The 27,744-nt window shown below is 37.7% G+C and overlaps 1 protein-coding gene across 7 annotated transcripts in view; it reads left to right on the forward strand.

Moving 5' to 3' along the window:
- The window catches only part of CASK (calcium/calmodulin dependent serine protein kinase), a 440,186-nt gene that overhangs the window by 205,644 nt on the left and 206,798 nt on the right, over window positions 1-27,744 (forward strand). For all 7 annotated transcript variants that reach the window (XM_036270439.1, XM_036270436.1, XM_036270433.1 and 4 more), the window contains exon 4: window positions 22,215-22,292. In XM_036270439.1, the coding sequence (XP_036126332.1) occupies window positions 22,215-22,292 (78 nt within the window). The remainder of the gene's footprint in view (window positions 1-22,214; window positions 22,293-27,744) is intronic.

Genomic DNA, 27,744 nt, shown 5'->3' on the forward strand with positions numbered 1-27,744 from the left:
ATCTTCAGTTGAAGACCTTCTTGATACATTCATTTCCTCAGTGAGCTTTGAGGAATCCCCTTCAGATTTTACCTAATCTGTAGCACCCTCTGGTGGGAACTGTCTTTTTAGGCACTAAACATTCAGACCCACAAAACTACCATAGACCACACTTGGCATCAGATCCACTTGGAAGGATACAGGACAGGAAACACTGCTTGCCAGCCAGACAGCACTAGGCATCCCCCTTCAATAGGAGTCCTTTCAGAAGGACAGACAATAAAGTGTAGTGAATAAAATAGGGGGAAGAAAGGACTTTTAAATAGTGTTGAGAAGACTAATTAGCAATTCAGAAGTCAATTTAGATCCAACCCTCCCCCAAAAAAAGAAAACCACAGGCAGAATAGAGTTTATATAAATCTTTGGAAAGCTTTTATAACTTCAAAGGACTGGGATTCACGAAGGAAAACCAAAAGATTTAACTAAAATGGAAAAAAAAAACTAAAAAATTAATTTACTTAAATATTGACATAAAATGGTTACATTCTACTGCACATACAGGGTGTGGCAAAAGTAGTTTTATGGTTGTGAGTACTTGAAACAGACTTGATTCTTGCATTATTATTTTTTATTATTGTATTACTTTCCATAGGAACAATTGTAAACCTATTTTTGCCACACCCTGTAGATAAAGAAGGTTTACTCCAATGGAAGGGAAGATATTAAGCTTCATATACAAATGGGCAAGGACAGGAAAAGATAGTTCCCACCAAAAGAAATATAACTGGTACATAGGTATATGGGGATATGCTCAGTCATTTCAATGTCTTTGACAATATATCAGAATTTCTTTATTAAGCAATTCCTGTTACAGTGAACATCCCCATTCCCCATTGAAAAGATAAACATTTCTATCTACTTACATATCATAGTTAATCCTGTGTAAGTACCTTCTCTGGTCCCTGTCCAAGTTCATACTGAAAGGATTTGATTGTATCCTGTTTACAGTATAGGTGGGAAGGGAGAGTTTAGCTCACATTATAGCCCCTTAAATATTCCCACAATCTACTTTAAGCCCACCTAACTTGTTGACTCATTTCCTAGTTCTCTGGGCATTACTGTTATTTGCTTGTCAGAACAAATGCCTTAAGATGCTGCTTTCCTCTTAACTACTTGTAGTCCCTATCACTTCCTTACTCTCTGTCTCTCTCATCCTCTTCTATTCTCCCTCTCCCCGTCTGAGAAGCTGCTTACTCCATGAAGACTGGATCCCTCAAAGATGTCCCCTTTCCTTCAACTGAAACTCTAATATGCACTGTTCTAACCATTCCTCCCCACAAAAATGGAGTAGTTTAGATGGAGAAAGGGTTTTTTAAAAGGTGCTGTGTTGCCCTGGCCGGTTTGGCTCAGCGGTTAGAACGTCGGCCTGCGGTCCTGAGAGACCCGGGTTCGGTTCCCGCTAAGGACACATACCTCGGTTGCAGTTTGTCCCCAGCCCTGGTTGTTCGTGCGGGTGGCAGCCACTCGATGTGTCCCTTCGCGTCGATGTTTCTCTCTCTCTCTCTCCCTTCCTCTCTCTCCCTCCCACTCTATCTGTACAAAAAAATGGGAAAATGTCCTCGGGTGAGGATAAAAAATAAATAAATAAATAAAAGGTGCTGTGTTAGCCCTGGCCAGTTTGGCTCAGCGGTTAAAGTGTCGACCTGCAGTCCGGAGAGACCCGGGTTCAGTTCCCGCTGAGGGCATGTACCTCGGTTGCACTTTGTCCCCGTCCCTGGTTGGGTCGTGAGGGTGGCAGCCACTCGATGTTTCTCTCTCTCTCCCTCCCACTCTATCTGAACAAAAAAAAAAAAATGAAAAAGTGTCCTTGGGTGAGGATTAAAAAAAAAAAAGGTCTTGTGTGAATGACTCCTCTCTCTTTCAGAAATGAATTTACCACCAATAAATATTTATAAATATTCATCAATATGTGGAATATGCTGATGATAAAAGACCTGTTTATGCCTTCAAGCTGTTTATAGTCAAATTATACAAACCAGACAGGTGCCTATCCATGAAATAAATAATAATAACTGGTAGTGTAGGTCTAAATGACCATAGAGAGGCACAGATTCTTAGGGCCAAAGAGACCAGTGGGGGAAACAGTTGGGAGCTGTACAAAGGCAAGCTTGTACAAAGTTGATGAAGGGCATCAATGTCAGTGTAAGAGAGAGAGGTAGAAAAGTAGAGAGAGGACATCCCTAACAGAGACATAAAGAGAACTTTGGGGAAACGTGGTGGTTATCTGACATTTGAAAAGACTTCAAGATAGTACCACAAGCAACATGCAAAGATTAAAATACGTATCAGCAAACTTATTAACTACAGGTAATTCATTTAAACCATATCAACAGTAGAGTATTTGCATGTATCACCTGGGGAGATAGGGCTGGAGGCTTTGTATTTTGAAGGATCCCCCTAGGTGGTTCTGGAACATAGGCCCCCCCATAAACAGGCATGAAAATTGATTTGTTATACAGAGCCCCTCCTCATATGATGGTTTTACTTAGCTGTAATCAATCTTATCTTTCATTAAGTAACTCAGATCCTTGAGCAGAAGTTAGAAGTTTCCTCTTTGTAACCTGAGCATTTTGAGGGAGACGATGCATGGACTCTAAATCAGACTGCCTGAGTTTGAATGCTGACTCTGCCACTTAATAGCTGTGTGATCTCTTGGGCAAGTTACTTAACCTTTGCTGTTTCTCAGTTTTCTCATAAGTAAAATAGGGGTGGTAATAATACCTACCTCATAGACTTCTTGTAACCATTCAGTGAATTAATGCATATAAATGCCTGCCACATAGTAAACGCTAAATAAGTGCTAGCTTTAATTATTCATCACAACAAAATAAGATTATGTCTGTTTTTAAACTATATGTGAAAGAAATCAGACAGTTTATGTTCTGCTGTGTCTGCTTCCTTCACTCAGTGTTCTACCTTTAGGTTTCAGCCAAATTCCTTTGTGTAGCTGTAATTTATTTTCATTGCTCGGTAGTGTTCTGTTGTATGCATATACCAATGCTTTAATCGATTCTACTACTGATGGGCATTGGGGTTGTTGACACTTGATGGCCATTGTGAACAATGGTGCTACGAATCAGGAACATGTCTCCTGGTCCACATAGGCATGTGTTTATTTGAAGAGACCATCTTTGCCCAAGACTCTGCAGTCACCTCTTTGTCATCAGTCAAGCATCCAAGTATATATGGCTCTGTTTGCAGGCTCTCTTATATTCTCCTGTCCTGTTCATCCGTCCTAGTGTCAGCGGCATAGTCTTAACTACTAACTTTTATATTCTTTGAAATCACGTAGATCAAATCTTCTTACCTTATTATTCTCCCAAAATATCCTGGGTCTTCTTGTCCTTCTGTAATTCTATATACATTTTAGATTCTGCTTGACATTTTCCACAAAACTTGTTGGGATTTTTATTGGAATTCCATTGAATTTATGCTTCAATTTGGAAAAGATTAGATGTTTACAATATTGAGTCTTCAAGTCTGTGAACAGGCTAATTTTCTCTCCATTTATTTTACTTATTTAATTTATCTTTTTTTTTTTAACTTATCTTTATTGTTGAATGTATTACAGATGTTCCTCATTTTTCTTCTATTGATCCCTTTCTCTCCACTCCCGCCCCCCTCCTGCCTTTCCCCACACTGTTGTCTGTGTCCATTGGTTTTATATATATATATATATATAAAGTTCTTTGGTTTATTTCTTTCCACCCCCCACCCCCCCCTTCCCTTTGAGGTTTGTCAGTCTAACAACCAATTTGTACTTGTTAATCTCTTCACCTTTTTCACCCATTCCCCCAACCCCCCTTCCATCTGGCAACCAACAAAATGTTCTCTGTATCTATGAGAATGTTTCTGTTCTGCTTGTTCATTTTCTTTGTAGATTCAATTGTCGATAGATATGTATTCATTGCCATTTTGTTTGTTCATATTTTTTCTTATTCTTCAAGAAGACCCTTCAACATTTCATATAATAATGGTTTGGTGGTGATGAACTCCTTTAGGTTTTTCTTGGCTGGGAAACTCTTGATATGGCCATTGATTCTAAATGAAAGTTTTGCAGGATAGAGTAATCTTGGTTGTAGTTTCTTGCTTTTCATCACTCTGAATATTTCTTACCTGCAAAGTTTCTTTTGAGAAATCAGCTGACAGTCTTATGGGAACGTCCTTGTAGGTAACTAATTGCTTTTCTCTTTGTCTTGAACCTTTTACATTTTTATGATGATGTGTCTTGGTGTGGGCCTCTTGGGGTTCGTCTTGTTTGGGACTCTGTGCTTCCTGGACTTATATGTCTGTTTCCTTCACCAAGTTAGGGAAGTTTTCTGCCATTATTATTTCAAATAGGTTTTCAATTTCTTGATCTCTCTCTCTTCTCCTTCCGGCACCCCCAAGATGCAAATGTATGCTTGAAGTTGTCCCAGAGGCTCCTTACGCTATCCTCATTTTTTTGGATTCTTTTTTCTTTTTGCTGTTCTGATTGGGTGTTTTTTGCTTCCTTATATTACAAATCAATGGTTTGCTTCTTGGTTTTACCTACTCTACTATTGAATCTGTGTAAATTATTCTTTATTTCAGTTAGTGCCTCCTTCATTTCTGACTATGCATCCTTCATTTCTGACTGGTCCTTTTTTATGCTTTTTGAGGCCCTCACTAAGTTCATTTAAGTTCTCACTAAGTTCATTGAGCATCCTTATAAGCAGCATCTGTTAGGTTGCTTATCTCCATTTCACTTAGTTCTTTTCCTGGAGTTTTGTTCTGTTCTTTCATTTGGGACCTGTTTCTTTGTCTCCTCATTTTGGCTGCCTCCCTGTGTTTGTTTTTATGTATTACTTAATGAGAGGTATGGGGCTATCTGAGACCAGATGCTGCTTGTTTTAAAGAATTTAGGAAAACCTGAAGCAGAATCCAAGACAGGCCAATCCTATGGTAAAGCAACTGGTAACAGCTTGGGTGGGCCTGAAAGTTGGGTCGGGCGGGGCCTCAGGGAATCACCAGGGTGAGCAAACAGTGTGAGCCAGGTTGCTAGAGTCCCAGATATGGCAGCTGTGTGCCGCCCCAAGGAAGGGCTCACCAAAGGAAAAAAGGCCTCTGACAGCACGTCTGTCCAGGAAAAAGCTGCCTCTCTAGCCCTCGTTCCAATGCCAAACAACTCAGTTCTTTCCCATATGTCTCTGGTGCCTTTTAAGCTGCCTCCCCACACTGGAACCTGGAGGGAGGGAGTCAGAGTAAGTCCATGTGTGTGGGCCCTTTAAGAGGAGCTGCCTGGGGCTCCTGCAGCTCAGCCTCATTTCCTGCTGGTTTTACAGCCAGAAGTGATGGGGATTCTCTCCCTGGCGCTGGAACCCTGAGCTGGGTGCCTGGTGTGGGACCAGGACCCCTCAGTCCTCAGGGAGGACCTTCCCAACCGATGTGTCCTCCTGATTTTTATCCACCACACGTGGGTGTGGGACCAGCCCCTCCGCCTCCGCCCCTCCTACCAGTCTCGGTGTGGCTGCTTCTTTAATTCCATAGCTGTGGGACTTCCATTCAGCTTGATTTCAGGAGGTTTTGAATGATGGTTGTTCTGTAGTTTAGTTGTAACTTTGATATGGTTGTGGGAGGACACGATACTACGCCACCATCTTGACTGGAAGTCTTCTATTTAATTTCTCTTAATTTAATAAATATCATACTTTTCTCCTAGAGGTCATATACATCTTTCTATGATGTTTAATTTTACGTTCTCAAAAAACATCCTTTAAGTTTTTTATTTGATTTATAACAATGATTTTGCTAAATTCTGATTAATTCTAATTTTACCTTAGATTATTTTGGAAATTCTATATATGCAATTATACCATCTGTAAATGACAGTTTGTTTCTTTTTAATTCTTATACATTTTATTTCGTTATCTTGCCCTTATTGCACTGGCTGGGACTTCCAGAATATTGTTGAATATGAATTGCTGGAGTGGACATTTTGTATGTCAGGGTTCAGAATCATAGTAGTTGAATTCCAAATGTGAAAACAGTTTTACATTCTTCTGGTAAACCCAACTTTGTTCTGATGTAATTTTTATATATTGCCGTTTTGGTTTCCTAATGTTTTGTTTGGGTTGTTTTCATCTATGTTCATTAGTGAGATTGTTCTTTAATTTTCTCATGCTGTCCTTAATGTGTTTTTGTATCTAGGTTAAGCTAGCTTTATAAAATGAATTGGAGACTGTCCCTGCTTTGTATTCATTTTATTTCTACTCAAAATGTTCAGTAGAAATTGTCAGAAACTCCATCTAGGCCTAAAGTTTTTTGTGCCAGGTTTTTAATTACTGATTCAATTCCTTTAATCAGTAAACAGTTATTCGGATTTTCTAATTCTTTTTGTGTCCCTTTTAGGATTTTTATTTTTCTGGGAATTTGTCCATTTCAAATTTGTGGCATAGAGTTTCTTTTTTATGTTTAATTTATCTTTATTGTTGAAAGTATTACATGTGTTCCCTTTATTCCCCCATTGACGCCCTCCACCCCACCCCCACCCCCTGCCCAGGCCTTCACCACACTGTTGTCTGTGTCCATAGGTTATGCATGTAAGTTCCTTCATCAGTCTGTTCCATGCTTCCATGTCTTTGGATCTATTTTGTTAGTCAGTTTATTTTGTTCATTAGATTCCACATATAACTGCGATCATGTGATTGTTGTCTTTCTCTGACTGGTTTATTTTGCTTAGCATAATTCTCTCCAGGGCCCTCTATGCTGTCTCAAAGGATAAGAGATCCTCCCTTTTTACAGCTACATAGTATTCCATTGTGTAGGTGTACCACAACTTTTTTTATCCACTCATCTACTGGTGGGTACTTGGGCTGTTTCCAGATCTTAGCTATTGTAAATAGCATTGCATTGAACATAGTGGTGCATATATTCTTTCTGGTTGGTGTTTCAAGATTCTTAGCATATATTCCTAGAAGTGGGATCACTGAGTCATGGCAATTTCATTATTAATTTTTTGAGGAAACTCTATACTGTCTTCTATACTGTCTGCACCAATCTGCATTCCCACCAGGAGTGTACTAGGGTTCCCTTTTCTCCACATCCTTGCCAGTACTTGTCATTTGTTGGTTTGTTGATGGTAGCCATTCTGGCAGGTGTGAAGTGGTACCTTGTTGTTGTTTTAATTTGCATCTCTGATGATTAGTGACTTTGAGCATTTTTTTAAATGTCTTTTAGCCATCTGTATGTCCTCTTTGGAGATCTGTCTATTTAGGTCCTTTGACCATTTTTATTGGATTATTTGTCTTCCTTTGTTAAGTTGTATGAGTTCTTTATATATTTTAGAAATTAAACCCTTATCAGATGTATCATTGGCAAATATGTTTTGCCATACAGTGAGATCCTTATTCATTTTGTTTATGGTTTCTTTTTCTGTGCAGAAGCTTTTTATTTTGATGCAGTCCCATTTGTTTATTTTTTCCTTTGTTTCTCTTGCCCTAGGGGATGTATTGGTGAAAATTCTGGTATGTGAGACGTCTGAGATTTTGCTGCCTAGGTTTTCTTCTAGGATTTTTATGGTTTTACGACTTACATTTTTATTCATTTTGAGTTTATTCTTGTGTATGGTATAAGTTGGTGGTCTAGTTTCATTTTTTTTTTATGTACCTGTCCAGTTTTCCCAACACCATTTATTGAAGAGACTGTCTTTACTCCATTATATGTTCTTGCGTCCTTTGTCAAATATTGATTGAGCATAATGGCGTGGGTCAATTTCTGGGTTCTCTGTTTTGTTCCATAGATCTATATGCCTCTTCTTATGCCAGTACCAGGCTGTTTTAATTACAATGGCTTTGTAGTATAATTTTATATCTGGTATTGTGATCCCTCGTACTTTGTTCTTCTTCTTCAAGATTGGTGTGGCTATTTGGGGTCTTTTTTGGTTCCTTGTAAACTTTTAGAGTATTTGTTCTAGGTCTGTGAAATATGTCATTGGTGTTTTAATGGGGATTGCATTGAATCTATAGATTGCTTTGGGTAATATGGACATTTTAATGATGTTAATTAATCCTTCCAGTCCATGAACACAGTATATATATGCTTCCACTTGTTTGTATCTTCCTCTATTTCTTTTTTCAATGTCCTGTAATTTACTGAGAATGAGTCTTTTATCTCTAAGGTTAAGTTTATTCCTACGTATCTTAAGTTTTTTGTTGCAATCGTAAATAGGATTGTTTTTTTAGTTTCCCTTTCTGAGTATTCATTATTGGTGTATAAGAATGCCACTAATTTGGGGATGATAATTTTGTGTCCTGCTACATTGCTGAATTCATTTACTAAATCTAGTAGTGTTTTGGTGGAGTCTTGAGAGTTTTCTATGTACAATACCATGTCATCTGTGAATGACAGTTTCATTTCCTCTTTTCCAATTTGGATCCCTTTTATTTTATCTTCTTGTCTGATCACTGTGGCTAAGACTTCTGTGTTGAATAAGAGTGGTGAAAGCAGACATCCCTGTCTTGTTCCTGTTCTTAAGGGAAACGCTTTTAGTTTTTGTCCATTGACTATGATGTTGGCTATAGGTTTGTCATATATGGCCTTTATTATGTTGAGGTATGATCCCTCTATTTCCACTTTTCTGGGAGTTTTTATCAGAAATGGGTGCGGCATTTTGGCAAATTCTTTTTCTGCAACTATTGAAATGGTCATGTAATTTTTATCTTTCATTTTATTTATGTGATGTATCACATTTATTCATTTGAAAATATTGTACGAGCCTTGCATCCCTGGGATATATCCTATTTGGTCATGGGGAATAATCTTTTTAATATATTGCTGGATCTTATTTGCTAATATTTTGTTGAGGATTTTGGCATCTGCGTTTGGCCTGTAATTTTCGTTCTTTGCAATGTCTTTATCTGGTTTTGGAATTAGGATTATGCTGGCCTCATAAAAAGAGTTTAGATGTCTTCTTTCCTCTTGAATTGTTTGGAATAGTTTGAGAAGGATAGGTGTTCTTCTTTGACTGTTTGGTTAAAGTCCCCTGTGAAGCCATCTGAACCAGGACTTCTGTTTGCTTGAAGTTTTTTGTTTGTTTGTTTTTGTTTTTTTTACTGCTTCCATTTTATTACCTGTTGGTCTGTTCAGGTTTTCTGATTCATCCTGATTCAGTTTTGGAAGATTGTATGTTTCTAGGAATTTGTCCATTTCACCCAGATTGTCCAATTTGTTGGCATGTAGTTGTTTGTAATATTTTCTTACAATCCTTGGTAATCCTGTGGTGTCCGTTGTTACTTCATCTTCTTTGTTTCTTGATGAGTCTGGCTAGAACTTCATCAATCTTGTTCATGTTTTCAAAGAACCAGCTCTTGGTTTTATTGATCTTTTGTATTTTCGTTTGTCATTTATTTCGTTCTGATCTTTGTTATTCCCTTCCTTCTACTTTGGTCTTTTCTTGTTTTTTTGGTGTTGTTTTTTTTTTTCTACTTCTTTTAGTTGTAGGGTTAGATAGTTTATTAGAGATTTTTCTTGTTTTCTTGAGGTAGGCCTGTAGTGCTGTGACCTTCTCTCTGTGTCCCATAGATTTGGGGTTGTTATATGTTTTTTTCATTTCTTTCCAGGAAGATTTTAATTTCTTCCTTGATTTCATTAATAACCCATTCATTGTTTAATAACATGCTATTTAGCCTCCATGTGTTTGAATGTTTTGAGTGTTTTTATTGTAGTTGATTTCTTGTTTTCATGCCATTGTGATTGGAGAAAATGCATGATATGATTTCAATCTTCTTGAACTTGTAGAGACTTAGTTTGTGTTCTAACATGTGGTCTATGTTTGAAAATGTTCCATGTACACTTTAGAAGAAGGTGTAATCTGCAGCTTTGGGGCGAAATGTTCTGAAAATGTTAATTAAATCCATCTGATCTAGTGTGTCATTTAGGGTCACTATTTCCTTGTTTTTGATTGGAAGATCTATTCAGTGAAGTCATTGGGGATGTTCAAATCCCCTACTATGGCCATGGCAGTTTGGTTCAGCAGTTAGAGCATCGCCCTATGGTCCAGAGAGACCCGGGTTTGGTTCCCACTAAGGGCACGTACCTCGGTTGCAGTTTGTCCCCGACCCTGGTTGGGTTGTGCGGGAGGCAGCCACTCAATGTGTCCCTTTCACATCAATGTTTCTCTCTCTCTCACTCTCTTTCTCTCTCTCTGTCTCTCTCTCTCTCTCTCTCTCTCTCTCTTCCTCTCTCTTCCTCCCACTCTACCTGAACAAAATGGTGGAAAATGTCCGCAGATGAGGATAAAAAAAAAAATCCCCTACTATGATTGTATTGCTGTCTATCTCTTTCTTAAAGTCCTCATATAATTTAGTTACTCCTACACTGGGTGCATATATGTTTACCAGGATTATATCCTCTTATTGAATTGGTCCTTTTAGTATTATGTAGTGACTTTCTTTGTTTTCTGTTATGGCCTTTGCTTTGAAGTCTATTTTGTCAGATATAAGTATTGCTACCCCTGCTTTTTTTTTTCATAGAAAAGTTTTTTCCATCCCTTCACTTTCATCCGGTATAACTCTTTTGCTCTGATGTGGGTCTCTTGTAGACAGCATATATATGGGTCATGTTCTCTTATCCATTCAATTATTCTATGTCTTTTGATTGGAACATTTAATCCATTTACACTTAAGGTTATTATTGATAGGTACTTATTTATTGCCATTTTTATTTATTATGCCTATGTTTCTCTCTCAATTTACAGCAGTGCCTTTAACATTTTTTTGCAATGCTGGTTTGGTAGTAATATATTCCCTTAGCCTTTTTTGTGTGGGAAGTTCTTTATTTCACCTTCTGTTTTGAATGATAGCCTTGCTGGATGAAGTAGTCTTTGTTTCATATACTTGCTTTTCATTACCTTGAATACTTCATGCCATTCCTTTCTGGCCTATAGTGTTTCTGTTGAGAAATCACCTGACAGCCTTATGGGAAATCCTTTGTTGGTAACAAATTGCTTTTCTCTTGCTGCCTTTAAGATTCTCTCTTTGAGAGATGCAAATTAAAACAACAATGAGGTATCACCTCACACCTGTCAGAATGGCCGCCATCAACAAATCATCAAACAACAAGTGTTGGCGAGGGTGTGGAGAAAAGGGGACTCTAATACACTGCTGGTGGGAATGCAGACTGGTGCAGCCGCTATGGAAAACAATATGGTGTTACCTCAAAAAATTAAAAATTGAATTTCCATTTGACCCAGTGATCCCACTGCTAGGAATATACCCTAAGAAGCCTGAAACACCAATCAGGAAGAATATACGTACCCCCATGTTCATAGCAGCACTATTTACAATAGCTAAGATCTGGAAACAGCCCAAGTGTCCATCAGTAGACGAATGGATAAAAAAACTGTGGTACATATACACAATGGAGTACTATGCAGCGGTAAGAAAGAAAGATCTCTTATCCTTTGAGACGACATGTAGGGACCTGGAAAGTATTATCCTAAGTGAAAGAAGACAAGCAGAAAAAGAGAAATACCACATGATCTCACTTATATACGGAATATAATGAACATAACAGTCTGAGGAATACAATAGACCCAGAAACATGGAAGTAGGGCACAGACTGACATCCCTCAGAAGAGGGAGTGGGAGGGTGGGAAGAGATAAACCACAGAACTTATATGCATGTATGCATGACCAATGGACATGGACAACTAAGCCGGGGATGGGGCGGAGGTGGGGTGGGGTGGGGGGTGCCAATGGGGTAAAAAAGGTAAAATATCTGTAACAATAAAATAAATAAAAAGTTTATAAAAAAAAAAAAAAAAAAGATTCTCTCTTTGGCCCACCTGGTGTGGCTCAGTGGTTGAGTGTCAGCCCATGCACCAAGAGGTCACTGGTTCTGTTCCCAGTCAGGGCACATGCCCAGGTTGTGGGCCAAATCTCCAGTGGGGGGCATGCAGGAGGCAGCCAGTCGATGTTCTCTCTCATCAATGTTTCTATCTCTCTCTCCTTCCCTCTCTCTCTAAAATCGATAAAGAAGAAAATTTTTTTAAAGATTCTCTCTTTGTCTTTAATTTTTTGCATTTTAATTATTATGTGTCATGCTGTGGGCTTCTTGGGTTCTTCTTGCTTAGCACTCTCTATACTTCCTGAACTTGTGCAATTTTTTTTTCCTTCATGAGGTTAGGGAAATTTTCTGCCATCATTTTTCAAACATCCTCTATCCCTTGCTCACTTTCTTCTCTTCCTGGGACCCCTGTGATGTGGATGTTGATAGGTTTCTTATTGTCCCACAGCTTCCTTAAACTGTCCTCCTGTTTTTGTTTTTTCTCTTTGGTTTTCTGATTGAGTGAGTTTTTTTTCTATTGTCATCTAATTCACTATTCTGATCCTTGGCTTCCTCTAATCTGCTGTTTATTCCTTCCACTGTGTTCTTTATTTCTGCTATGTCATTATTCATTTCTGACTGGTTGTGTTTCATAGTTTCTATATCTTTTTTATGCTGTTGAGCATCCTTATAATCATTACTCTGAAGTCTATATCTGGTTAATTGCTTATCTCCATTTCATTTAGCTCTTCTTCTTGAGAATTATCTTGTTCTTTCATTTGGGGCTTCTTTTTTTGTCTCCCCGTTTTGGCTGCCGATTTGGGTTTGTTTCTATGTATTAGGTAGATCTGCTACAATTCTCTGTCTTGGTAGCGTGGCCTTATGTAGTAAGTGACCTATGGGGCCTGTGGTGCAGTATCCACCAGACCTGCATGCTCTAATAATGTCTCTTGTGCACATTGTGTGGATCTTCCTGTTGTGATTGAGTCTTGATTGCTATTGGCCCAGTCATGCATGGGCTCAACCCTCAGGCTGGCTGACAGTGAGGCTCAACCCCCACCCAACACAGCATGCAGACTACTGTGCGTGTGCTGATTGCATGAAGCAGAATTCGCCTCAGCAGTGTTTGGAGCCTGCCAAAATCTCCCTGTGGGTATACTGCTTGTGAAGCTTATTGGATCCTGCTCTGTTGTTATCTGAAGCTGGCCCCTGTGCTTATTGGTTTTGAGCCTCTTTGGGGGGTCTCTGGTATAGGCCAATGTAGACACTGTTTGTGACTGGCCCTGAGTACCCTGTTTGGAGCTATCAGCGATCCACAGCTTATGGCTCCCTCTGCTGGGTTTGGTGCATGTAAAAAGGACCAAGCTGTACACTGAGGCCTGCTTTTACTGGCCCTGGGCCCAGGACCAGGTCAGGCAAAGACTCAAAGTACCCAGAGATCCACTCCTGCCTGCAAGCTATCTGTTAGTCTCAGTCACTTAATGAACCTCAGGCTGTATTCCTCAGCAAGGCATAAATTCCACAGGGTGAGTCAAGAAGAATCCAATGGGTGGGGCTATTGCTTCCTCCCAGGCTAAAGCTGCATTGATGGGAAAGCTCTGCCTGAGAAAAATGGCTTCTACAGCACAAGGAAATGACTCAGCACAGGGTCCTTGGTGGCTGTCCTCTCAGCTTTCTCCCCGGAGCCAACAACCCCACTCTCTCCTCACGCAGCTCTAATCCACTTGGCCCTCCCTCTGCCAGAGCCCAAGGTTAGTGGCTACAAACAAAATTTAGTTTTTTAGAGAGTGTGCCTGTGTTTCTGTCCCTTTCCCCCTGCCAGACAGAACCTCCAGTGCTTTTCACAGCCCAATGTTATGTGAGCACCTTTCCCAGTTCTGTTACTCTGGGCTTGGGAGCCCAGCTTGGGGTTTAGACTTCAGACTTCTCAGGGAGAACTCCACACAGCTGAGATATTCCTCCAAAACTTCAGCTTCTGCCTGTGGGAGCACAACCAGCCCTCTCGAGCCTCTGCACTTCCTACCAGTCTCGATGTGGCCTCCTCTTTACATCCTTGGTTATAAGGATTCTTTCCAACTAGTCATCCGTTGGTTATTCAGGATGATTTTTCTGTATTTTGGTTGTAATTCCAGTTTGGTCTTAGGACAAAATCATTGTAGCGTCCACTTAATCTGCCACCATGTTGGAATCTTCATGGCATAGACTTTCAATACCATCTTTTGAATGTCTGCAGAATATGAAATGATATCTTCTTTTTAATTCTTTTTTATTTTTATTTATTGACTTAAGGGAGAGAGGGAGGGAGATGGTGGGTAGGAATAGAGAGAAACATTAATTTGCATTCATTGGTTGATTCTTGTATGTACCCTGACCAGGGATCAAACCCACAACCTTGGCGTATCAGGACGACACTCTAACCAACTGACCTACCCAGCCATGTCTCCTTTTTCATTTTTTTTTTTTTTTTATCCTCACCCGAGGACATTTTTTCATTTTTTGTTCAGGTAGAGTGGGGTGGGGAGAGAGAGGAACAGAGAGAGAGAAACATCGATGTGAAAGGGACACATCGAGTGGCTGCCACCCGCACAACCGACCAGGGCCGGGGACAAACTGCAACCGAGGTACGTGCCCTTAGCGGGAACCGAACCCGGGTCTCTCAGGACCGCAGGCCGACGCTCTAACCGCTGAGCCAAACCAGCCAGGGCGTCCTTTTTCATTTTTAATATTGGTGTTTATATGTGTCTTTTCCTTTTTTTAAAACTAGTCTTGCTAAAGATTCATCATATCATGGGAAACAACTGTTAGCTTTGTTGATCCTTCTAATATTTATTTGTTTTACATTTCATTAATTTCTTTCATTATTTCCTTCAAATTTTAGTTTAATCTGATGATCTTTGATCTTTATATAACTTACGGAGAATGGATGCTTAGTTCATACATTTTCAGACTTTCTTTTTTCTAATATATGCATCTACAATAGTATATTTCCCTCTAATTACTATTTTATCTGTATTTTATAGGTTTAGATGTGTTTATGTTTGTTATTCAGTTTTAAATACTTTCTTATTTTCTAATGATTTATTCTGAGATCTGTATAATAAAAGTTTATAATAATAAAATTTTGAAACAGGGATTTTCTAGTTCCATTACATTAATCTCTGCTCATCATTATTTCCTCTTATCTTCATTGGATTCAATTTGCTGTTCTTTTAAAAATTTTCTCCTGATTGAATCTCAATAACGTTAGCTTTTCTTATTTTTTAATGTTTGACATCAATATTCATAACATTTCTGTTATTTCAATAATTTAAAGTTTTAAAAGAAATTTATGGATAAACTACTTCGTAAATATTGTTTAGCTGTATTCTGAATGGGTATTTTTGCATTTTTTAAAAACATTTAGAACTGATTTTAGTAAGATAGAAGTTGAAGTACCTGTTCATTGTTTTTAAGTAGAAGTAAAAAATAATCAAAATACAGTCCTACCCATGCACTCTTTAACACCCTGTTATAATATCCAAAAACTACTCAATGCATGTACATACACACATATATCCATATTTTATGTTTATCATCCTAATATATTGTGAACATCTTTCTATATCAATAAACAAACTGCTACAGTGTCATTTTAATGGCAGCATAGTACTCTACTCTGGATTTACCACAATTTATTTAGCCATTGTCCTGTGTTGGACATTTAGGTTGTTGCTGAGTTCTCTGTATTATAAATAGCTATGATAAACCCTGGTCATTAAAACTTGGCAAATAGCCCTGATTATTTCTCTAGGAATGAAAGTATTGGGTCAAAGGACATCCATATTTTTAAGGCTTTTGTCAAGCACTATAAAATTGAGCTCCAGAGAGATTATATTCATGTGTTTTTTCCATCAACATTGGATCACCTACTTCAAGAAAAATGTCTGCAACACTGGTAAGAGACAGAGACAGAGGCAGAGTATAACTTTCTTATACTGCAAGATTGAGGTTGGATTTATGCCCCCAACTCCTCTTTTCAACCAGTTCTATATTTGCTGGTATAATAATGGCAACACACCAATCATGAAATGTAATGCCTCAGTCTTGCACAAGTTTTGATATGTACTGTTTACATTATTGTTGTTAGAAGTATTTTCTAATTTTTAATATAATTTCTTCTTTGAGTCATAGGTTATTTAGAATGTTTCTCAATTTCAAGCATTTAATGATTCTCTAGTTATTTTGTTAATTTATTTCTAACATAACTATATTGCGATTAGGAAACATACTCTGAATGCTTACAGTCCTTTAAATGTTGTTGGGTCTCAGAAAAGCACTTATGCGACTTCTTGAGTTATAAGGTGAACTGTGGTGTGTGTGTGTGTAACATTTTTACTTGAAAGAGTGACTAAGAGACAAACCAGTTATTCTGATTTTCCTATGTGGCAGACGTCTAATAAAAAATGAACACATTTAGTCAAAAATGATCAAAATGATGCCCTGGCTGCTGTGGCTCAGTGGTTAGAGTGATGGCCCATGCACTGAAGGGTCATGGGTTCATTTACCAGCCAAGGGCACATACCTGGGTTGCTGGTTCAATCCTCGTCCTGGTTGGGGTGCGTGTGGGAAGCAACCAGTTGATGTGTCTCTCTCACACTGATGTTTCTCTCTCTCTCCCCGCCTCCCACTCTCCCTCCCACTCTCTCTGAAAAAAAATCAATGACAAAAAATATCCTTGGGTGAGGATTAACAAAAGAAAAATAATGAATAAAGTGAGCCTGCTGCCTCAAGAGAAACAACTCACAATAGTTGTTGCCAGTGATGAAATTCAAATTATCAAGTGAAAAGTAGAATTTTGGAAAACTTGTATGTCACTGTGAGCTTAACAGCTTCCCAGGTCTTAGAGAATGTGGTGATATTAATAGATGTGGTTTTTTATATCATATAATCAAATGTGTCAGTATTTGGAAAATATGCATAACTCAGTGGACCAGTACAGTATTTTTCAAATGACTAAGGCATGATGTTACAAAGTCATGCACAGGTAAAAGATCTATTCAAAGAACAAGAACAAGCAGAACACTGGATTATAATGTAACAGGGTACAAAAAGTTCACTGATGTGGTTTCAGATTCCACATTGCAATTTACATTTAAGAAACTACCACTTCTTGAGTCTTGTGTAGTATCAAAGAATATTCACAAATATCTGCAAGGGCTATTAAACTATACCTCTTTTTTCTGACTATATGTCTACTTGAGGCCAGATTTTCATTTACTTCAACCAAATAACAAATTGAATGTAGAAGCAATATGAGAATCTGTATTCTATTAAACCAGAAATGAAGGAGATTTGTAAAATGTAAAACAATGTTACTCTTCTTACTAAATTTATTTTATTTTACATTTTTAGTGGGCATTTGGTTGTTTCTAAGTTTTTAACTCTTACAGACAATTTAGCAATAAAGACTATTGTATGCAAAAACAAAAGTTTTCTGTTTTAGAATATATAGTTAATTTTCATGAAAAATATTATTTCTGTTAACGTGTAATGGATTTATTATTGTTATTTTTAAATAAATGGTTTTTACATTTCTGAATTTTAACTTTAATACAGCAAATATTGATGGATTAAAACCCATACAAACACAATCCCTTTGGGGCTCTCAATAATCTTTAAGATTAGAAAAGGGTCCTGATACTTTTTTTAAAAGTTAGAGCTCTATTGGTTGTCCTAGAAATTGCAGTATGCCTCCTCATTTATGTTATTTTTGTCAAGTATTTTTATTTAAAATCGATCTTCTCTCTCTCGGAGTAGTTATTGTTTTATATGGTCTCTCTCTGCAGAGAAAGAGTGAGAAAATGGTTGTTTTATATAATCATTGTTCATTTAGATTCCTCTATAGTCACAATGGTATGCCTATAGCCTAGGTGTGTAGTAAGCTATACTATCTAGGTTTGTAAATACACTCTATGATGTTCAAACAATGATGAAATTGTCTTACAACTTATTTCTCAGAACATATCCCGTCCTCAAGTGGTGTGTGACTGCACATATTTGCATTTTATGTTTTTCGTGACTTGCTGCATCTCTGAGTTTTTATTTGACTTTATTTTTCTTCTACCCGAGGAATACTCCTTTGTATTTCCTATAGGGAAAGGTATGCTGATGGCAAATTCTCTTGCTCTTTTCCTTGTCTGAAAGAATTTTTTTTACCTTCATTTTTTAAGGGTTATTTGGTGAAACTAGAATTTTAGGTTGGCAGTTATTTTGATTTAAGATTTCTTTCCACTGTATCCTATAACTATAGATTTCTTTTATTTATCTTGCTTAATGTTTATTGGGCTTCTTAAATCAGTGGATTGGTATCTTTAATTATTTGGGAGTAGTTATCAGCCATTATATTTTCAGTGATGCTTCTGTTTTGTTTTCACTTTTGAAACTTCAATAAAATATATACTGACCTTCTCACTGTAATCTTTTGGTTCTTTCACTCACTTTTATATTTTCCGTGTTTTGTCTCCCCATGCTTCAATCTGGTGAAATTTTCAGGTCACTAATTTTCTCTTCAACTATGTAATCTGTGTATGTTCTTAACTTTGGTATTATATTTTTCCATTCTGAAATTTCTGTTTTTCAAATCTATTGTGTCACTTATTATAATTTCTTGTTTCTTGCTGAAGTTTTAAATTCAGCTTTTATCTCCATGGTAAACATTGGGACTTTTTTTCTGTGCTAACAAAACATACCAGAATATTTTTCTGTACCCCAGTTTTCAAAATACAACTCTTTATGGTCCCAGCCAGAGCATGGGGTATTTTATCAGGACCTTAGCCTTTGGCTGCTGTTCTGAGGTCTGCCAAAAGAATAGCTCTGTCTCTCCTTTTGGATCATCATGATGCAAAAGCAGTTGGACCCTGTCCGTCTCCATCTGACTGACCCCAGAGTTCCCTAAAAATGTAGTGACCACTACTGCCCCTCTGCAGCTGCCTTCTTTCCATAGCCCACTCCCTACCCCCAGGACAGGAGCAGTCTTGCTCACCTATTTGAGCTCAATCCCTTCCCCATTCTCACTGTGTAATTTTATATTCATTATACTGTTAATTCTTTAAAGCTTTTAAAAATCTTTTTAAATTTTATTCAGGTTTCGTAGTTATTTTTGTTCTTGTTTTTTGTTACCTTCAGTGAAAATGCTGGTGAGAGAAATCCAGATTTGATCTGTTCTTTACAATGTTCGTCAAAGAATAGTTTGCATATGCATTCCAATCTACCACCTTTTACCAGTCTATAATGACTTAAGTACAGAAATTGGGAATAAATATTTAGAAACTGTTGGAGGAATTCGACATTTCACATTCTGTGAAATTATAGCACATGATTTTATTATCATTTATTTTAAAAAAGTATTGGTTCATTATGTACCTGAAGGAAAAATATTGTTCCTCTACCACAGTTAATTTGAGAAGCACTTTTTCATGTAATCAGGTGCTAATCTCCTACAAGTCCCCTCCTTCTCTGCTTTTGTAGAAAACATGACAGAGGGGAGTATAACCTCTCCTCTACCCTCTTAGATTTAAATGTCTGGGGTCTGTGAATTAAGTTGACAAACAACAGATTAACAGGAGATTGTTTCATATACACACTTTAGGGCAGTTGACGTGCCTCACAGAAAAAAAGTGAAAACCACGCAGAGGCAGTTAGACCGAGAGGCTTATATATCATTTTAACAAAGAGTGATGATAAAAGTGTGGAGAAGAGACTAGACATAGGAAGGGGCGTGGTGAGTTTGGGCATCTGAGGTTGGGGGTAAATTGTGGGAAGGTGAGCAAGAATTATATGACAAATTAGAGTTGTTTAGTAAAGTTTGCCTCTAGACCTGTGATCTAGTTTGTTTGTTCCATGCATTTATTTTTGGATAATTTTTAATTATATAAATAATGCATGTTTATTATTTTAAAATTTTAATTCAGATAGACAAGGGAGGGATGGCTAAGATCATTCATAATCCCACCACTTTTGACAATTCAGAGTAAAGGTTCCATAGTTTTTCTCTGCATGTAGTATAGAAGCACTCTCTATACTAGTCCATAGCAGAGTTTCTTCTCCCTCTCATTTCACTCTCAGAATGGAACTAACTGGGAAATTCAGAACATGCTTTTTGAAGCTTCTTGGCAGCCCCAGAAACACCCTAAGATGGGAAGCCAAAGAGAACAGCAATAAAAGACGCCTTGTCATTATTTTTAGAAGCATTATATTATCAAATAAAGTTTATCAAAGAATTGAGATATCAAACGTTTTGTTCAAGGTTATTATATTTGGATTGTATATATTATTTTAAACTTCTGTGATGAAAATTTTGCATAAATAACAGTATTTTTAGTTTTTATTTCTGTATCAAAATTTTAAATTAGTAGACTGCTTCTTTAATATCAATTAATGTTACAAATAACTGATTAAATAGCTTTAACAATAGAAAATTACTTTTACAGTGATGACTTACTTTCATACTAACACCTCAAAAAATAGTTACACAGATAATTTTTGGTACCCCTGCTTATGAACCATCATAGTAAAAACTGTACAGTGACCAAAAGATCCCATTTATAATAAGAACTAATAATATAAAATGCCTCAGGGGAAAAACTCAATAATTAGTATTTGGAACCAATATGAAGAAAATCTTAAAACTGTGACTTAGAGACATGAAAGGAACTGGAGAGGCATCTCTCTCTCTCTCTCTCTCTCTCTCTCTCTCTCCCTTCTCCCCCATTACTCTCTCTAAAATCAGTAAACATGTCCTTGGGTAAGGATTTAAAAAAACAAGGTTTGAATAATATAATCAATATAATCAACTATCATTAAATATTTACCATGTGCTGAGTATTGGAGATGAATATGTTAAAAGAATGAAATGTACTATGAAATGTAATGGTTCTTTAGGACGTTATGCTATTGTTGAACGGTTGAGCTTGAATATGTGCATTTAGTCCTCGCACACCCAGTAAGTGTTCCTCCAGATAATGGGAAGAGCATTGAACATAGATAGAGATTTGAATCCCGTCCCTGTCACATGCTTGTCTACTCACTTAGACAAATTATTTGAGAATGATAAGGATGCTGACTTCATGGGGTAATTGTAAGAATGAAGGGAGATATAACAAGGAAGTGCTTCCCTTGATGCTTGATGAATAGTAATATTAGTAATGATTATTAGTTATTATAACTATTTAGTAATTACTGGTAATAGTAATGAATAGTTAGTTCCTTTATTTTCCCTTCTAGAAGTCTCTGTTTCCTCGGTGTAATACCTGCAGAAACTATATTTGAGCCCGAGCTACTGAATAAATAAATGAAAGAATGAGATACTGGACTTGAAAACACTGTATAAGCCTTAAAGTATGAAACTGTTAACTAATTATTAATGATTTCATTAATATATGTAATCATCTGGCAAAAATTCCATGTATACACATATATATGTTGGTATGTAGTGCTAAATGTTATAATATGGGCTATAGGGGGTTGTTACAGAATTTAAGCAAAGGAAGGGCTTAATGTGGCTGGTAATCATTTAGGGGACTTTGGGAGAGGGTGGGATTGAGAATGGAACCTTGAATTAAGGTAGGTTTTGAATATGAGAATATTCAATATATGCAGAAGCACGTGGCCAAAAAAGAAAATGGTATATTCAGGGAGTAATGATGGGACTAATGTGCCTAGAGAGTGAGGTATTCTTGAAAAGTAGGTAGAAGAGGCAAGGTGTGGCCAAGACTTTTTAAAAAGAGACCTTATTGATCTGATAAGAAATAGAGAACCATTTTAAGTTTGGGGGTAAGATAAGTGAAACTGTGTCACCAACACACCACTGTGTTAGAATATGTTTGTAGCAATTAACTTTCACAATAGAAGAGTAAAGAAAAATAAATTGTGGATTAGCTCATTGTTTGCTTTCCACAGTATATATCTTGAATTCCCATTTAGTGGTGATAACTATAGCTAAATGTTTTAGAATTCTTGTGGTAGTCTTAAAATATTACATGACTTGATTAGATACAGATAATTTCAGAATTTGATTCAAAAATATGCCCATAATCCCCAGCATTGCCCTTTTCTGAGACTTGTTGTTGTGATAACCTAAAGAATATTTGTGGTCAGTTTTCCATATCTTGTTATTTGATGCTACCACTTGCTTGTTCTTTCTCTGTCTTTCCCTGTAGATTTTCAATGTTAAGATGGTTATAATGTCCTTTACAATTTATGTCTAGTTTTCATTGAAAGAAAGGAGATTTAACTAATTTATTACCATCGTTAGCTGTAAGTCAACAAATAACTTAGTTACAATGTATTTACTTTCAGTGTTTTCATCCTGGAATTTCCTCTCTTCTTACATTCTTTTTCACATTTCTCTGCAGTATGGATGGAGCGGATCTGTGTTTTGAAATTGTAAAACGAGCTGATGCTGGTTTTGTATACAGTGAAGCTGTAGCCAGGTATGTAATTTGTATCAACTCCTCAGAGGTCAAGGTGAATGTAAAGAAAGAAATGGGGGGGAGGGGATGCGTGAGGTGGCCTGTTCTTTGAACTGATGATGAGCTTGCTGCTATAAGGAGCATGGCAGTTTTAGTGTGTGTCAGTGGAACCAGATAGTAACTGGACATATACTGAACAATGAATTTATCTATTAGTATGAGTTTACAGTTTCACATCAATACTGCTACTTCTCCCTTTTCTGATGACTTTTTTTCTTTTACTTTCATTTTGTATTAGTTTCATGTGTGCAGCTTAGTGGTTAGACAATAATATACTTTACATAGTATTCCCCCTCGATATTTTCAATACCTCAGCTGGCACCATACAGAGTTATTACAGTATTAGTGACTATATTTTCTATACTTTACTTAACTTCCCCATGACTATTTTGTAACTACCAATTTGTGCTTCTTAGTCCCATCACCTTTTTCACCCAGTCCCCAACCCCCTGCTCTCTGATGACTTTCATACAAGGAAGTTTAAGAACCATGTAGAATTAAATTTGGGCTTTTTGTTTGTGCGTTTGAATTTTGGTTTTTTGGCAAATGTTGCTTTATTAGTTCTTTGGTTTGCCTTTTAGTAATAGCAACTTGTTGTATGACCAATTAATTTGAGGAAACGCACAGAACAGTAGAAGGAACAGAAATAAAAGCACAATTTTTCTGCTGAATATATTTGCTTCAGGCCAAAGTGTGATCTCCCAGTCAAATGACAACCATTGTTCTAAGTGGAGGAGTTGTTGTAAAGAACTAATGGCTCAAAATAAGGAGTAAATCTGAAAAATCATAGTAGCCATGCACTGGGCCACTTGCTTATAGATTTAGAGTAATAAGTTTTATGCTTTGGTGACGGTCATATCATAAATACTCCATGTGTTGCCTCTTTAATACAAGCAGTACATATATTAATAGGGTACAGCATCTTTCCTCTGTCACCAACTATAATATGTGGAAGGGTTCAAACCCACAAACCCATTAGGATTTATTAAAACTTTCTACCACCCTGGCCGGTTTGGCTCAGCAGTTAGAGTGTCAGCCTGCGGACCAGAGAGGCCCAGGTTCAGTTCCCACTAAGGGCACGTAACTTGATTGCAATTTGTCCCCGGCCCGGTTGGGGTCATACGGGTGGCAACCAATCGATGTGTCTCTCTCACATCGATGTTTCTCTCTCTTCCTCCCTCTCTCCCTCCCACTCTATCTGCAAATAAATGCAAAAAAAAAAAAAAACTTTCTACCATTTAAGAAACAATTATCATTAAATGATTATAACTTCTCCTATCATTTTTATAATTATGGTATCATGGACAGATATAGCTGGTAACAGCTTAGAACAGCAATTTTCAGCTGGTATGCCACAAGAATTTTTAAAACAGACAATACCTGACTCTTTAGTCAGAGGCACTGACTTTTTTTCCCTTGGATTGTCTAATCAAATAAATGGCAAAAGCCAATACAACAATAGCCATCCTGTGTGAATGAATCAAAATCATACCTATTTTTTGTCAGATTGGCAAATATACGTTTTTTGATATGCCACAGAATTATAGTAATTAGCTTGTGTGTGCCATGAGACGAAAAGGTTGAAAACCACTAGCTTAGAAGACTACCTAATGCATCTTTGAGCTCAGCGTGGCTTGGCTTTCTTCAAATGTATTGCCTTGCCTCCTCCTACCTGAGGAGCAAGGGCCCTAGTTTTAGAACATGGAGCAGCCATAGCTATAGCACAAGATAAAGAATATACTCAATTTGAGAAAGGTGCTGTTTTCTAGTACTGGAGCTAGGGAGAAGAAGCAAGTGAAAGTTTATATAAATTATAATTCTTTAATCTTCTGATGTATGCATAGAACTGAAGCTAAAGATTCTCTTTTCTTTTGTGCCACGCTCATTCAAACACCTTCTAGGGTTTTTAATCCCATTTTTCTGTTGTTTGAGTTCTTATCATAATTTTAAATTTGTATTCTTTGTTGTGTTTCAGAATTAAAAAGCATTTTTAATGCCAAAAATAGTCAATGGCATCTTGATTTTTTTTTACAGCAATAGTAGTAAATCACTTTATTTGACTACATAAAACTCTCAGACATTTGCATATCATTGTTTATATTTATTTCTTCAAAAATTTGAGGCAACTTGCCTTTTGTACTTTTCTATGTTGATATCTTTCAACAGCAGCATCAAATAGGAAAAACTAAAAATTCTGCTTGTTGATTTTATAAAATAGTGACGTTCAATGAAGGAAGATTACCTTCTTTTTTAACCACAGTAGCACTGGGTACCTGGCACATATGTTGGCAGGGTTGATGTTAAACCAATACCACTTTTACTGTGTTCCCAATCATCTATAATGCTTTTTCTTAACTTCAAGCTTGTCACTGCCATTAGGCTAGGTGTCAGGATAGGGGAGAAGAGAAGTGGGTAGAGGTGATGTCATACGATGAAATGACTTGTGGTCTCTCACAAGCTCAAGATTTATACAAAAAAAAATAGGTATTTATATACATCAAGATGAAAAGCCTGTTGGTTTTTAATACTACCTATATTTGCTGTTGAGGTGGTGATTTTGTGAAAGGAATTTTTCAGAATGGACCAGAAAAGAATAACTTTAGGACCAGCAAGTGACACTACAAAAAGAGAGGTTTGACACAATTTATTTAAAATCCTTTCTAAAAACGACAAAAAGAATGGCCTCAAAAAGTATTATTAGGTGTGTTCCTATTACAGAGTATCAATGGCCATGTAACATGGGCACATAGATCCTTCCTTTAGGTTAGAGTGTTAAACCAGATGACTTCTAACCTTCCTTCTTCCCTGATTTTGTGATTCATTGTTGGGAAATTCAGCTTACATTGGTATTCTATTGAGAGCAACTGCAAGGAGACTCTGAGACACCAGGTAATCAAATTGATAATGTCGTTTTTCTCCAACTGGCTGAGTTTCAACAGGAACAGCAAAGCATGGATAAAATGAAACTGTTCAGTCCTTACAACCCAAATTAGTGATTACCTTTGTTCTTTCAGGGGTGATGAGTTATGGAATGAGCTAACATACAAGATTAAATTATGAAATTGTAGTCTCACAAATTAGAGAGATCTTCTTACCTACTACCAAGCTTTAAAGGATACAGGCAATCAAAAGGCTTAGCCGAAGCAGAAAGAGGTCTGGGCCTTCAAGGGCAGCTTCTCACATCATTCCTTCCTACTTCATTCCTTCTCGCATCAAAAATGCACCTCTAGCCCATGGACCAAAGGGTCATGGATTCAATTCCCAGTCAAGGGTACGTACCTGTGTTGCAGGTTGGACCCCCAGCCCCAATCAGGGTCGTGCAGGACATCGGAGTTCCTCTCACTCTCCCTCCCTCCCTCCCTTCCATGCTACCTAAAAATCAATGGAAAAATACCCTCTGGTGAGGATTAACAAAAAACAAAATGCACCTCTGGCCCAGAACAGATGAGGTCTCTATAGAAGGTTTGTAGGATTACACACAAGAGGGGAGCATTTCAGTATGAAACCTCTTCACTGTATACCCAGAGAGTTGTATAGCTTACATGACATCCTCCAGGGAGCCATCCAAGCCTCAGAGAGCCTGGGTTCTCTTTACCACAGGTAATCCTTAAGGGCATTTCAGAGGTAAGTTCTTTTCTGCCTAGCAAAGACCATTAATCTTTTTACCCAGAGTTGACAAGGAGAATAGAATAAGTCACTTCCCTTCTTTTCTTTCACCACAACCCCACCCCCCGAAATGCCTCCTTCCAAAGGAAGTGAGCAGATTGGCGGCCAGCTCTTTCCTTGCTCAGAGTTCTCATCATTCCTGATCCTTAGGGAAGATGGAGACAAACATATATTGCTGAGTTCCTCTGAAAGTATAGGCCACCACGATGCTTCATGAATTAGAGCTCTTCAGGAACTCTCAGGAGCATGTAGGTGGATTTCAGTTTAGTCGGGAACTCTCTAGAACATGTGGGTGGATTTCGGTTCTCTCTTTATTTTCCTTGCTTGGTACACTGTTCATATGCAAGGCCTCCCCGGGTCATGACTGAGAGGGGGGAGAAAGATCAGTTTAAATCTGTTATATCTGGGGAGAAAGCAATTCTACCCCCCACATATACACCCCAGAGATTCTGATACGTATCATATTTGGGTCAAATAATTGAATGCTCCAATATTCAGATTTTTAAATGCTCATTCAGTGAGTTTTTTTAATGAGGCTTTGAGACACGAGCTTTCTTTAGGCTAAAGATAAAGCAACTGTCTTAATACCATAGATCCAAAGTAGTCCATAGTATAAAGTAAGCTGTGTTTGCATTACCTAGTTTAAACTTACCCACTACTCTGGTGTTCACATCTAGGTGCACAAATAGAGTGTTTCCAAATCTCTGACTAAATTTAGCAATAATAATAATATTGTAATAATAGTGACTTAACCTTTGTAGCATAGTTTAGAGTTTACAAAGCACTTTCACATTTGTTGCTCCTGCCATTTCAGGGGGTCACAGATCCTCCAAAGCATGATTTGAACCAGGAAAGGACCACAACACCAAGTTAGGAACCCTTAACTCAAATAGAAACTTAATTATAGGCTTCACTGGCCCAGGCAAAGAGTATGTGACCACAACTCCTTATGTGTGCATTTGCAAAGTAAGAAAAATAGAACATCTAAGGACTGTATGGGTGTAGCTCTCTGCTTAGAGCCCAGTTGTAAGGAGACAATAAATATAGGAGCAAAGTCTTGGTTTGTTTGCTTTCCTATCTTTCTTTTTTTAAAAAGTTTTTCTTTATTGATTTTTAGAGAAGAAGGGGGAGAGAAAGAGAGAAACATGGATGAGAGAGAACATTGATTGGCCGCCTCCTGCATGCCCCCCACCAGGGATCAGGCCCACAACCTGGGCATGTGCTCTGACCAGCAATGAAACTGGCAACCTCTTTTTTTAATTTTTTTTTGTTGTTGATTGATTTTAGAGAGAGAGGAAGTGAGAGGGAAAGAGAGATAGAAACATCAATGAGAAAGAACATTAATTGGCCGCCTCCTGCATGCCCCCCACTGGGAATCGGGCCCACAAACCGGGCATATGTCCTGACTGGGAATCGAACCGGCGACCTCTTGGTGCATGGTCGATGCTCAACCACTGATCCTCACCGGCCGGCCACCTACCTTTCTTTTTGAAACTTGAACTTTCTACCCTGGCTGGTTTGGCTCAGCAGTTAGAGCTTTGGCCCATAGACCAAAGGGTCCCAGGTTCAATTCCCAGTCAAGGGCATGTATCTGGGTTGCAGGTTCGATCCCCAGCCCCAGTCTGGGTTGTGTGGGAGACAACTAACTGATATCTCTCTCACATCAATGTTTCTGTCTCTCTCTCCCTCCCTCCCTCCTTTCCTTCCTTCCACTCTATCTAAAATCAATGGGGAAATATCCTTGGGT

The sequence above is a fragment of the Molossus molossus genome, unplaced genomic scaffold (assembly GCF_014108415.1).
Source record: "Molossus molossus isolate mMolMol1 unplaced genomic scaffold, mMolMol1.p scaffold_m16_p_2, whole genome shotgun sequence".
Taxonomy (NCBI): domain Eukaryota; kingdom Metazoa; phylum Chordata; class Mammalia; order Chiroptera; family Molossidae; genus Molossus; species Molossus molossus.